The 14031-nt window shown below is 47.7% G+C and overlaps 1 protein-coding gene across 1 annotated transcript in view; it reads right to left on the bottom strand.

Annotated features, from left to right (window-relative positions):
• PPME1 (protein phosphatase methylesterase 1) overlaps positions 1-14031 on the bottom strand; it is a 973601-nt gene that overhangs the window by 297895 nt on the left and 661675 nt on the right. The window contains exon 9 of the mRNA XM_044073394.1: positions 7379-7508. Coding sequence (XP_043929329.1) covers positions 7379-7508 — 130 coding nt within the window. The remainder of the gene's footprint in view (positions 1-7378; positions 7509-14031) is intronic.

The following is a 14031-nucleotide window of genomic DNA, read 5'->3' as shown; positions in this document are numbered from 1 at the left end:
TCCTGGAATCTGAGAAATCTTGACCTTCCCATTTAAAATGCTCCCTCGTGGAATGCAGGGTTTCTGAAAAAGAAAAATCCTCTGGAGGAGAAGCAGAAGGAGTGGAATCCTCTGCGTCTGAATCAGAATAAGGAGGAAAATCCTGAATGTCTTCAGCAAGACTCTGAGTAATCTGAAGCCTGCTCCAAACTTTCCATTTCTGGCTCCACCCTAGGCCTCTTATCAGGAGGGGGCATAGAACCCCCTGATTAAAGTAATTAAATCTTCTGCCATTTTAAGCATATGTTTTTTAGGCACAGAACCTGCAGAACTAGGACTGACACCTGTGGAAGGCAAACCAGGCCTGCCTTTGGAGGGCACCTTAGAGACAGAAGGAGAAGGCCTAACCACCTTAGGCAAAGAAGGGAGAACAGCAACCTGAGAGGCCCCCTCAGCTTGACCTGACTCCTGAGAGGCCACATCTTGCAAAACCAACATCTCCCCCAGAGACTCAGTTGAAACTTCGGCCGGATCAACCGAATCCACTGTAGTGTCTAAAGAACCGGCGTCCGGAACGGAGTCATCCTGTTTGGACTTTAAAGATTTATCTTTGCGCTTCTTGTAGCGGCGCCGGAGGATCCGACGGCATATTGTAATTACACCGCTTGCAAGACAAGCCTAGCACAATCTAGCCTACGTTTAATGGTGCGCTTATTAAACCTAGCACAAAAGCGACACCCTACTACGTCGTGCTCAGGTCCCAAACAAGGAATACAAAGAGAGTGGTAATCCCTATGCGGTATCTGTTTCCACAAGAAATACAATTATTCACTTTTTCTGACATCCGAAGTAACTGAGGCAAGAAAAAACAAAAATATTCCCCAACGGGGTACTTAGCCCAACTTGGTTTCGGTCTGAAACTCAGAATACGAAAATTTCAGAACGCCGAACGGCACTTGCAAACGCTGCTTCTGCTTCGGACCATGCGGCAAAAAAGACTGAGGAAATGACGTTGGTCATGCGCTTTAATACCTTGATGCTCTGACGTCAGATCTGAGCGCCCATGACCGACGTCAGCCTAATACTTTGGTATTTGGGCCGACCGAGGACAGCGGACTACCCATAAGTTATGACTGCAGCAATGTGAGATGAAGAACATCACCATCTAAGGGGGCTTGACAGATAAGGCCTGAACCTCTGATACCCTTTAAGCCGAAGTAATGCCGACCAGAAGGGCTGTCTTGCAAGACAGGAATTGCAAATCTACTGTACCTGCTGGTTCAAAAGGGGAAGAAACCAAGGCTTGTAGGACTAGAGTAAGATCCTAAGGAGGTGTAGGGTCCTTAACTGGAGGACCAAGTAAAAAGGTACCTTTCAAAAAGGCTTTACAAAGCTTGGAAGAAGCTAAGGTAGCCAAATTGTCTCCTATATGGAAATTGGAGATAGCTGCCAACTGTACCTTTACCACAGAAAAACTGGTGCCCTGATGAAAAATATCTGCCAGAAACTCCAAAATGGCAAGGACTGGAGCAGTGAAGGGGTCCAAATCATGCTGAGAAGCCCATATCGAGAAAAGTGTCCACTTAGTGGAATAAACCTTCCTAGTGGAAGATTTGTGAGCTGCTACCAAAACCTTCTTAACAAGAGAAGACAGCCCAAGAGTGCTAGCACTCAGTGGAACTGGAGCAGCCAAAGCTGTGAGCTTCAGACTGACTAAATCTGGGTGTGGGATCCCTGAGGGGTGCGAGATCAGATCCGAAATGGGATCTAATGCCCAAAGAGAACACACTGCATGAGACCACAGAGAGGGGAACCAAACTTGGCGAGGCCAGTAAGGGGTAATGAGGATCACTAAGCTCTCCAGCCACCAAGGTTTCCGAATGAATTTCAGGATCACAGGGAGTGGAGGATAAGCATACACCGGAGGGTCAAGCACAAGCTACAGCATCTCTGGGATACTCCCCCGGAGGGGGGTTCCGAGTGAAAAACTAGCTGCACTTCACATTGGAAGGACAGGCAAAGCGCAGCAAGGCTGACTCCACTTTGGAAAGATTTGTTCCGCTACTGAAGGATTCGGAGACCACTCAAAGCATCAGAATACATCTACTGAGCCTGTCTGCCAGAATATTGGACCTCCCCGGAATGTCGCTGCCAACAGAAACCAGCTGGAGGAGATCGCCCATTCCCACAATCTCATGGCTTCGCAGCAAAGATGATAATACCTGTTTCCCAGTCTGTTGAGGCACCAGACAACAGACGTCTGTTTAGATGGCAATCGACCTTTGGGGAAGATGGGTATGAAGAGCTTAAAACGCCAAACAGCACTGCCCTCATCTCCAGGATGTTGATATACAAATGGGTTTCCAGGGAAGACCACGTGCCTTGGACTATCCATGCAATGCCCCCGCCACCTGAGTAGGGAGGCTTCCGTGGTCAATGTGGTCATTGGGGCAGGAAAGATAAAAGGACGACTCAGAAGATCTGGGGACTGAAGCCACCAGAGAAACAAATCCCTGCAAGCTCAAGATAAATGAACTGGATGAGACAACGGCAGATCTAGCAAGGACCACCGGATCACTAGGGTCCATTGGAGAACCCTGATATGCAGATGAGCTGTGGGATTAGGGTGATTGTGGCTGCCATGGACCCCAACGCCCAAAGAATGGACTCCGCAGGGGAATATTGGGTCTATAAAATGTACAACACGTTTGAGGGATTGATGTGCGCCCAGAGTTTGAAAAATCTTACTCTGAGTGGTATCTAACCAAGCCCCAATGAAGGAGAGAACCTGAACTGGATCCAATTGGGACTTGTTGGGGTTTATGGTTATGCCTAGATGGTGGGCGGTCTGGAGAAGGAGATCCCTGGCTTGACAGAGTCGATGCCTGGAGGGGACAGGAAGGAGCCAATCATCCAGGTAGGGGAAGACCTGAACACCTGTAGCTGCGGGTGAGCCACCACCACTGCCATCACTTTGGTGAACACCCTGGGGGCGGTAGTAAGACCAAAGGGTAGCACTCTGAACTTTTAATGACTGGCTCCCAGCCAGAAGAGGAACCTCTTGAGAGCGCCTGTCCATTTGATGTGGTAGTACACGTCCTGGGGGTCCACCAATCAAATCCAGTTGTTTCTCTGCAGAAAGAGCAGAATGGATTGGAGACTGACCATCCAGAAATTTGTCTTGGCAAATGACAGGTTTAGAGTTGAAAGATCCAGGATGGGTCTTAAGTCCCCCGCTTTCTTTGGCACCAAAAAGAACCTGGAATAAATGACTGATCCAGATTGGTCTGGGGGGACGGGCTGGATGACTCGTTTTTCAAGCAGCTTGGAAATTTCCACTGCTGCCTCCTCCCGTTGCATGGGTGGAAAGTCCAGGAGGTGCTTGGGTGGGATTGGTGGTTGAAGGAAGGGGACTGAGTATCCTTTGGATATAATTTGCAACACCCAACAACCATCTGTAGTCGACTCCCAGGCTGCTGGGTGCAGAGAGAGAGATGTCCCCAGACTGCCTCCAAAGACGAGCAGTTGAGAAACCCTTCAGGGCTGCTGTGAGGGTCTGTCTGGGAAGGAATCATGAGAACCCTGGTTCCTAGGACCCCCTCTGTTGTGAGGACAGTGTCTGTCATATCCCCCTCTGCCTCTGGGGGAAGGCGAGTCCTGAGCATTGTGGGAAAATCCTTAAGACTTTTGGAACCACACCTTCTTCACCCAATGCTGATTCTGGGAAAAGGATCGTTGTGGGGGTGAGAAGCGGAACCCGATGGCAGACAAGATCTTCCTGTCTTTCTCACTCTGGACTAAAGTGTCTCAAATGGTCTTACCAAAAAGGGTGGAACTGTCATAAGCAACATTTGTAAAAGATGCCTTGAAGGGCTCCAAGAATGCACAAAGCCGGAGCAAAGAGTGACGCCTGATGTCAACGCCTGTTCTGGCCACCCTAGAGGCACTTTCCATAGAGTGCAACAGGAGCCTCATAGAGGTGTTGGAAATAGAAGTCAGGGTGGCCAAATGGGAGGAAAACACCTTCTTCTCTTCCATCGACATGGATGCTGGGGAACACTCAGCGACCTCTCTGACCAGGTCCCGCTGAAGCCTGATGACATGTGCCATGTAGTTCAGCACACAAGGCAAATGTGGCTGAAGCATAAGCCTGCTTCCTGAAATGGTCCATGGCCCAGGACTCTCTGTCTGGTGGCTGGACCATACAGCTCTCCTGAGCGAGCTCTTTTTGATGGCTGCCGCAACTACCATGCCATCAACAGAGGATCCCTTAGACCAATACTGCCTGTCTGAAGGGGCACTTAGAATTTTATCAGGTGTTTGAGAATGCGCTCCATCGTGTCAGGCTCCTTCCATGGGTGGGATGAAATCAAGTCCACAAGTGGATCAGCAGGAGGGGACACCCAGGAGGTAGAGGGTGTTGTGCTAAACACCTCCAGGAACTCTGACTCATCTGGGTTGGGTTTTAGGACAGACCACCCCTCAAGCTAGCATAGGATTTCCATGATATCTCCAAAGGAGACTTCATCTGGGGGGTGACTCTCCCCTTCCTCTAAGTCAGTGTCTTCTGTGAGGGACTCCAGCGAGGAGTCCAAGTGTCTCCTTTTGCATGTATGTTTCCGAAGGAGCTCCTCAGGGGGGTGCTGGGGAGGACTCAAACTCCTGGCCATTCCCAGGGGATGACCTCCCTGGGGCAGAGAGGCAATAGTTTGTCCCTGACGGAGCAGGAAGGCAGATTCCGTAGCAGAAAGAGACAGAGGCAGGATGGACTCAGAGGATGATAACGTCAAGGATTTCAAGGGAGCCAACAGCACCCTCTCCACCACATCAAAAGCAGAGGGAGAATGAATCCCGGAAGCTGGGAGCAACAAAGGATACATAACCCTCTGAGCTGACTGGGGAGCCGGATCCAAGCCTCCAGGCACTGATACTCTGAGCGGAAGGGCCGACTCAGACAACCTCAAAGCCGATGGTGTCCCCTCAGATCCAGCACTGAGACTACAGCTCCAAAAGCTGGATGGCTCTGAAATGGTTGTAGCCGAGCCACTCAGAGCAATGGTCATCATCATCTAGGTACCTGGTATCATCAGCGCTGACCCCTTGATGCCGAAAAGGGACTCAAGGACCCTGAAGTCAGGGGTCGGATCGGAGAAGGAGCAATGGGAAGAAAAGCGGACTGCATGATCCCACCCAGAGAGGAGGCAGTCAAGACTCCATTTGGATCTGGGTCCGGATGAATTTCCGCATTATCCTGTCCACCTCATCTTCAGAAAGACTATGAATGGACCATATGGAGGAAGCTACAGATACGGGCCTAAAGAAGAGGGAGAGGCCGATAATGAGGATCAACCCTGAGAGACCTCCGGCTCCGGTGAGAAACAAGGTGACCAGAGCTGAAGGGAACCCAGGCTGGGACCCGGGTGGGATTTAGCTGGGTGCTCGGACAAGAAGCATGGTCGGCGGACCACTTACTGGGCCTACCCCACTTCTTGTAACAGTGCTTCTCCCCGTCCCTGGACTTCTTGGCGGGAGGTTGAGTCCCAGAGGCCGGGGGTGGAGGAAGAAGCAGAACGGGGAGGAATGTGGAGGAAGGAGGCCTTTCAAGATAAGTTTGTTCCTCCTGTCAATCAATGCGCGGGGGGTTGAAGTCCATGCAGATCGAACAGGAGGTGTCCAAGTGTAGTACTCCCAGACAGACAACACACAGTGTGGCCAAAATAGGGGGGAGGCTTATGGCCAAACTCAGTGCATTTCTGAAAGCCTGGTTTAGGGGTCTCACAGCCATGGCAGACGGAAACGAAGCACACGCACACCACGTGCACGTATACACACCCACACACTTACTAGACAGGGAAGAAGAAATAGGAAAGAAGGGGGACTTTTTTTATTTTTTGTATTCGAGAACAGACACCTGAGCGCAAGGAAAGGATAGGGCACAGAAGGAAAGGATAGGGCACAGAAGGAAAGGATAGGGCACAGAAGGAAAGGATAGGGCACAGAAGGAAAGGATAGGGCACAGAAGGAAAGGATAGGGCACAGAAGGAAAGGATAGGGCATAGAAGGAAGGATAGGGCACAGAAGGAAAGGATAGGGCACAGAAGGAAAGGATAGGGTATAGAAGGAAAGGATAGGGTACAGAAGGAAAGGATAGGGCACAGAAGGAAAGGATAGGGCACAGAAGGAAAGGATAGGGTACAGAAGGAAAGGATAGGGCACAGAAGGAAAGGATAGGGCACAGAAGGAAAGGATAGGGCACAGAAGGAAAGGATAGGGTATAGAAGGAAAGGATAGGGCACAGAAGGAAAGGATAGGGCAGGGCATAGAAGGAAAGGATAGGGCAGGGCATAGAAGGAAAGGATAGGTCACAGAAGGAAAGGATAGGGCATAGAAGGAAAGGATAGGGCAGGGCATAGAAGGAAAGGATAGGGCAGGGCACAGAAGGAAAGGATAGGGCATAGAAGGAAGGGATAGGGCAGGGTATAGAAGGAAAGGATAGGGTATAGAAGGAAAGGATAGGGCACAGAAGGAAAGGATAGGGCACAGAAGGAAAGGATAGGGCAGGGCATAGAAGGAAAGGATAGGGCATAGAAGGAAAGGATAGGGCATAGAAGGAAAGGATAGGGCAGGGCATAGAAGGAAAGGATAGGGCAGGGCATAGAAGGAAAGGATAGGGCAGGGCATAGAAGGAAAGGATAGGGCAGGGTATAGAAGGAAAGGATAGGGTACAGAAGGAAAGGATAGGGCATAGAACTAGAAAAACATAGGAATGGTGAAAAGGAAGAAAGAAGACCAGAAAAAATACCTTCACTTACCAGAAAGTCAGAGCAAACACACCACGATGCTGGCTGAATGCATGGCAAATGAGATTTGTGGGTAGGAGGGAGACAAGGGCATTATGGGTAGGGGAGGAGCTTGGATCTGATGCTGGAAAATGCGGCCAAGTTGGATCCGTACCGAAGCCATATTCCCACAGGTTGAAGATGAATGAAAACCACTTCAGATCATTAAATTTGCATGTCACGTCTCCAGACAACATAAGGAAGCCTGGATGGACAGCCTTATGACTGTTGCACCCCTAGACCTGTGCTCCTTGGCCCACAAACATGTTTTGGCCATAAAAGCTCAAGTCTGCAGGAAGCTTGAGGGGTCAGTTTGTAGGCTCAACCCAACAGAAAAGCTGGAAAGAAGTTACAAAGGACTGTGGTGGTCCATCAATCTAGGCAACCTAACAGCATTACAGGTGATGGGAATGGAGAACAGGATACAAGCCCCTGCCCCCCCAAAAAACAAAAACTGAAAAGGTTTCATGGCACATATATGGTTCCTAATACTGAAACTGCTAGTAAACAATACATGAACAAGAAAGTAAATGGCTTCTTCACATCCGCTGAATATATACCTCTGTCTCGTCATCATCATCTTTTTTCCTTTTACTATGTGATTCATGTTCTTCATCATCTTCCTCCTCCTCCTCTTCAATAATCCCCTCTATTGCTTTGGACTCTCCAGGGGTGCAGACATCTTCACATCTTAAAAAGCAAAAGTTAGAACACACATGAAACTAAAGATGTTCTTGTTCTCCATTCAAAACTCAAACTCACGCTTGTTCCTCAATGTATCCTTCATTTGCAAGTTGGACATATGATGTTTAAATACTTAGAAACGTTAATGTTACCACACCAGAAATTATTCTAACTATTAAACAAAAGAAAAAAGCATCACCACCCTACAACTATTTTCCTGCAAATTCATTTTTCTAGCTGGCCCATTGGTATGGAGCCTACATATCCATACACCCATAAATGGTTGCCTTTCATAGCAGGAAGTCTGGCTGCCTGAGACGAGATCCTGCAGGCTCTGTTTCTTCATTCTGATATGCCAAAACGCAGCAATGTGTTTTGTTTTAGTGTTTTATTCCTTCCCAGAGAATGATGTTATTGTTTTATTCTGACATACTGGAACCTCAAAGAAATGGCAGGTAATGCTATTTTTAAATTATTGCTCTTTTGATGAGCTGAAATGACTACAGATGGAGAATATTAAAGTAAGGTGTGGGGAATTAGCCCACCCTTTTCCCACCACAGGAAGGATGCAGGGGTGCTTTCCCCCTGTAAAAATCTACATACTCTGTGTGGGTTTGTATTGCAACCAAGAAAGTCATTTTGCTTCAACTATTATTTAAGCAGTCATTTACATACTCAAGTAGATAGACGTATGTGATATATACAAGGAAATATATTTTTGAAAACTGGGAAATCACAGTGACGTAGTCAATCTCCTACAAAGAACACTTTGTGTATAAGTAAACTAACCGTAACAGTACATGTTCAAATAATCGATGCTGCAGTAGCCTTAGCAATATAGGCTATATCCTGCATAGGATACAACAGCCATGCAGCTTCCAAAGCTTCAGGGCATCTTCCACACATCCAAACAATTAGTCAGCTTAAGTTGATCTAACTAAAAAGAGGTTTCATTGCTTTACTGCCAACTGAGAAAGGAGGTGAAGCCCTGGGAGGACATTTGAAAAAAGGTGCAGGACCACATCCGGTCATAAAAAACACAAAGGGGGGGGGGGTGGCAACTTCAGCAATGACTTACACAGCTGTACTATAATCATCATATTAATCACTGCTGCAGTAGCCCTCGTTATTGGGCAGACTGCCAAAGGGTTAAGAAAAATGGGAGGCGGAAGGAGAAGAATCAGGAGCCCCAGACAATGTCGTAGCCAAACCTGCCCCCCACCTAGAATAGGAATCCAGCATACAGTGCTTTCGAAAAAGAATACACACAGGACTAAGTTCTTCCTAAAGTAATTTGAGTCCAAACTTTTCAAAAATGCCACAGATGACGCCAGTGCCCTGGCAGAGTGAGCCTTTGCTCTGCCTGGAACAGTTTGGTTGTGGTGGGAATCAAAAGGTAGGAGCCAGAGAGAACCATCTGGAAACTGTGCGGCACTTCCTGCAGCAGTGGGTAGGGGAAGAGAAACCTTAAGAGTGTTCCGAAATCTGCAATAGGAATGTGATAAGCATCTTAAATAAGTTTCTAAAAACTTGAGATAAAGTACAGTTTTGTACCTACCACAAATGTAGATGTCCGATAGATATGCAACTGCAATCCTGACATATGGGTTGTCCTGCCTCAGGCAGCCCTTCGGTCGGCTGGAATCCAAAGTCTGGGTCCGACGTCGGCTGATGTCGCCTCCTCTCCGACGTCAGAGCGGCTGGAGTATAAAGGCATCCGCCGACGCCATCTTCTTCAGTGTTTCTTGCCCCAGATGCCAGGTGCCCTCCAAGGAAGGCTAAATTTTGTGAATGGATAAACAAAAGTTTCAAGACATGCACAACAGTAATAAACAGATACACCATAACAGATATCCCCAGCTAAATAGGAGAGGGGGGGAAAGGACCCAAGAGAAAAAACAGAGGGGTAGGAGGGAGGGAAAACCTGACTGCAGTTGCATACCTATCGGACATCTACATTTATGGTAGGTACAAAACTGTACTATGTCCTTCAAGAATGCAACTGCAGTCATAACATATGGTTGAATACCATAGCCAAGCTGGGGGTGGTTGGATCTAAGTAAGGGATAGTGTAGCTAAAAGACCCTGCAGGACTGCCGAAGCAAAGCCTGCTCGGGATCTGGAGTATAAGGGCAGGTTGTAGTGTCTGGTAAATGTACGCACGGAGCTCCATGTAGCAGCCTCTAGAATGGCCTTTGTAGCCACTCCTCTTAGAAAGGCTGTGGATGTGGCTATAGCTCTGGTGGAGTGTGGCCTAATATTGGCTGGCACACACTTTCCATGGAAGGAGTAACAGAATCTGATGCAGAGTCCAATCCATTTTGAAATTGTTTGTTTGGAGACTGCCTTTCCTTGCACTCCAGCAGCATAGGCTACAAATAGTTGGTCAGACTTCCTGGTGGTCTTTGTTCTGTCCAAGTAGTAGCGTAATTGTCTGTGTATGTCTAAAGTATGCAGCAGCTTTTTCCCTTTATTTTGAGGATTGGAAAAGAAAGTAGGCAGGTGAATTGCTTGATTTAGAGAGACCCTGGATATCACTTTTGGCATGAATGAAGGATTGGTCCTTAGAGTAACTCTGTCCTGATGGAAAATGAGAAAGGGAGGTACTGCCATGAGGGCCTATATCTCCGAGACTCTTCTTGCTGAGGTAACTGCCAACAGGAAGGCAGTTTTCCAGGAGAGGAATTGCATTTCTGAAGATGCTGCTGGTTCAAAAGGAGGAAGAGTTAACTTTTCCAAGACGTAGTTGAGATCCCATGCAGGAACTGGTGGTTTTCTGGGAGGCTTGATATTCTTTATCCCTCTTAGAAACTGTCTTAGCAAGGGATGCGAAAAAACAGGTGGCTCACAGTTGTAGTTTGCTGAGACTGCTGAAGCGTGGATTTTAATGGAAGAATATGAGAGGCCACTATGAAACATTTCTGCCAAGTATTCTAATATCTGAGGTATGCTCATCACTGATGCATCTTGTCCCTTTTTGGCATTCCAGATGATGAATCTCTTCCACTTGGCCGAATAGGTTTTTCTGGTGGAAGGTCTGCGTGCTTCCAGTAAGATCTCCTGAACTTTTTCGGAGAGGGGAACATGGGACAAAGTCATGGAACCCTCCAAGCGGTCAGTTGTAATGTTTGCAGGTTTTGATGAACAGTCCTGTAATTGTGTTGAGTTAGGAGCAGAGACCATTGGGGCAAGGGCCACGGTTTGGTGCGAGTTATGCTCAGTAGCAAAGGATACCAATGCTGCCTCAGCCAATCTGGAGCTATCAGTATTCCTTCTGCTTTGATCTTCAGTAACACCTTGGTCAGTAAAGGTAGAGGAGGGAATGCATAGATTTTTAGGGTTTTCCAGCTGAGAGAGAGCATCCGTTCTCCAGGCTAGAGGATGGGGTGTCCTTGAGCAGAACTTGTCCAGGTGGTGATTGAGATGAGAAGCAAATGGATCTATGTCTGGTCTTCCCCATGCAGTTGTTATTTGTGAGAAAATGTGTGGATGCAGCATCCATTCGTGGGGATCCTCTAAATTCCTGCTCAACCTGTCCGCCAGAACATTGTCCTTGCCCGGAACAAACTGGGATTGCAAATGGATGTTCAGTTTCAGGGATTTTTCCCCAAAGAGCCATTGTTAGTCTGCAGAGGGGATACGAGTGAGTGCCTCCTTGTTTGTTGATATACCACATGACAGTAGTGTTGTCTGTCCTTATTAGCAGATGGCCTTGTTGTAGAAATTTTCCAAAGGCTTCTATTGCATGCATCACTGCCGACATCTCTTTTTGATTTATGTGCAGAAGCATTTCCGTCTGAGTCCATTGGCCTTGAATGCATCTGCCCTCCATGTGTGTCCCCCATCCATGATCTGAAGCGTCTGTTGTAATGGTTTGACTTGCTTGAACTTTGTTGAAGGGCATGCCTTGGTTTAAATGGCTTGCTTGAGCCCACCACAAAAATTCCCTTTGCAGGCATGGAATGAGTGGTATTACGTCTTCCAGGTTGTGGCTGTGTTGAGACCATAAGCTTTTTAGATACCATTGTAACTTTCTCATGTGTAATCTTGCCAGAGGGATCAGAAGGATGCAAGATGCCATGAAACCCAGGACCTGCAGGATCTTCCTTGCGGTCAGCTGGGTAAGTTTTGCTAGGTTTTTGAAGTAATCTGGTAAATGCTGTTGTTTCTCCTCTGTGAGGAAAGCCATTTGAGATTGTGTGTCCAGCTTTGCTCCTAGAAAAATAATCTTTTGGGATGGTAATAGCCTTGATTTTTGTATGTTGACTGTGTATCCCAAAGCCTGTAGCAACTGAATGACATAGTCCAAGTTTTTTGTCAATGCTCGTTTGCTGTCTGTTTGTATGAGGCAGTCGTCCAGGTAAGGGTATATTTGAATCCCCTGGAGTCTGCAATGTGCAACTACTGATGCCAGGCATTTTGTGAATACTCTGGGCGCAGTAGATAAGCCAAACGGCAATGCTGAGAATTGATAATGCTCTGTTCCTGCAAGAAATCTGAGGTATCTTCTGCAGCTGTGTCTGATTGGGACATGCAGGTATGCCTCCTTGAGGTCCAGAGTAACCAGCCAAGACCCCTTGCCCAGCATGGGAAGGAGTTGCTGTAACATCAGCATTTTGAATTTTGGCACAATGAGAAAGGTGTTTAGAACAGACAAGTCCAGTATAGGCCTCCATTGCTTTTCTTTTCTTGGAACAAGGAACAGTCTTGAGTAGAATCCCTGGCCTTGTTCCTTAGGAGGTACTTTTTCTATGGCTTTTATTTGTAACAGCTTTGCAACTTGTAAGAGAGCCTCTGCCCTTTGATTTTGTGGCAGGTTTGGCATGCCTTGTCTCGTTGGTAAGGTGTGGAAGTGGAACCTGTAACCTTATGTCCAGAATCCATTTGTCCTTGGTTAAAATGTGCCAGTTCTTTGAGAATAAGGATAATTTTCCACCTAGAGGTGCTTCTCTTTGAGCCTTGGTAGGCGGAGTGAAAGTCAAGTCATTGTGATTGTCCCTGTGGTGCAGCTGAACTCCCTGCGCCACTTCTCTGATTTGGTGGTTGCCATTGGCGGCCCCTGTAGGAGCCTCGGTATTGCCCTCTACCTTGAGCACGCCTGTTCTTTCCCTTTTGAAACTTGTCTGAGTCCGGAAAGGACCAATTCTTAGAAGGCCAATTCCTGCTGAATCTGGGAGGCTGAACCTGTAGGAAATCCTTGACAGTCTGTACTGATTTTGCCTTTTCCTCAATAGACTTCAGCACCTCCTGTGCATTAGCACCGAAAAGCTTCTGTTTTTCCAGAGGTGCATCCAGGAGCTTAACTTTAACATGGTCTGGCAGTGGCTGTTCTTTCAACCAAGCATGTCTACGTATAACGGCCCCCGTCATGGCTGCCCTACATGAAGCTTCCAATGCATCATAACCACACTGTAAAAAATGGTTGCTAACCTGCTGAGTGTTATGAACCAAATCCTGCAATGCCTTTCTATCTATAGGCTCAGGAGAGGCTAACTTTTTCTGCAAATCATCCATTAAGAAATCCTGGTACTGAAACATATGAAAAAGGCAGTTAAGTGACCTCATGGCAAGTGTGGAAGAGGTATAAACTTTTTTGCCCCATCTCTCCAGGGACCTAGCTTGCCTGTCAGCGGGCAGAGGGTTTTTGACCGAGGAGGAAACCACTGCCTTGGGGCCCTGTGAAATAGTCTCTAAATCCACAGAGTGGGCCTTAAAAAGATGCTTATGAGTTTCAGGGACCCTGTAATATCTGTCAGGTTTGACAGGAGCAGGAGGGAGAGTATCAGGCGAAGCACTGGAGTCTGAGTAAACATCATCAAGGACATCCAACAGTGGAGGAATAGCTAAAGGTCTGTGCTGGGGAAGCTTAAGGAAGGTACGTAGCCTTTTCCTGGAGTCAGAGAATTCCTGACCCTGCCACTGAAAATGTTCTCTCATAGAGTGGAGAACTTCACCAAAAGAAATATCCTCTGGAGGGGAGGCAGAGGGAATAGAATCCTCAGCATCCGAGTCCTCATAGGCCTTGAAGGATTCTTCATGGGTATCTGAGTGCTCTGAATCCCCAGAGGCTTCATCTGAGGAGAGGGTGTCTGTCTGCTCAGTTCTAGGCCTTTTATCTGCAGGCGGCTGAGAACCTCTGTCTGGGTGCGGCTGAGAACCTCTGACAAGAGAGATTAAATCTGCAGTAAGAGTCATGATCTGTCTATCAGAAGAAGGGCCCTGAGTAGTAGGCTTAGGGTGGGCCTTGGCCTGGCTGGCAGCCTAATCACGTGCAAAGGCCTTGATGGACATGGATACTGGAGGCCTAGCTGCCCCACGTGCAGGGGTAACCTTGTCCACAGGAATGGTGTCGGGTAAATCCAGAGCTTCGGTTTCTGGAGGAAAATCTACAACCGGCACCGGTGAAATCTCCGGGATCGAAGAACGCGTTAAAGCGGTGTCGTCGGCCTGGGGCGGTTGAATTACCGCTTCCGAAGGGACCGAAGCACTCGCGGAGGGCTTAGGTGTGGTATCGGTGGAAGACGCGGGC

The sequence above is a fragment of the Protopterus annectens genome, chromosome 5.part1 (genome assembly GCF_019279795.1).
Source record: "Protopterus annectens isolate FY-2018-M chromosome 5.part1, PAN1.0, whole genome shotgun sequence".
In the NCBI taxonomy this organism is placed as follows: Eukaryota; Metazoa; Chordata; order Ceratodontiformes; family Protopteridae; genus Protopterus; species Protopterus annectens.
This window is presented reverse-complemented; position numbering and strand designations above follow the sequence as displayed.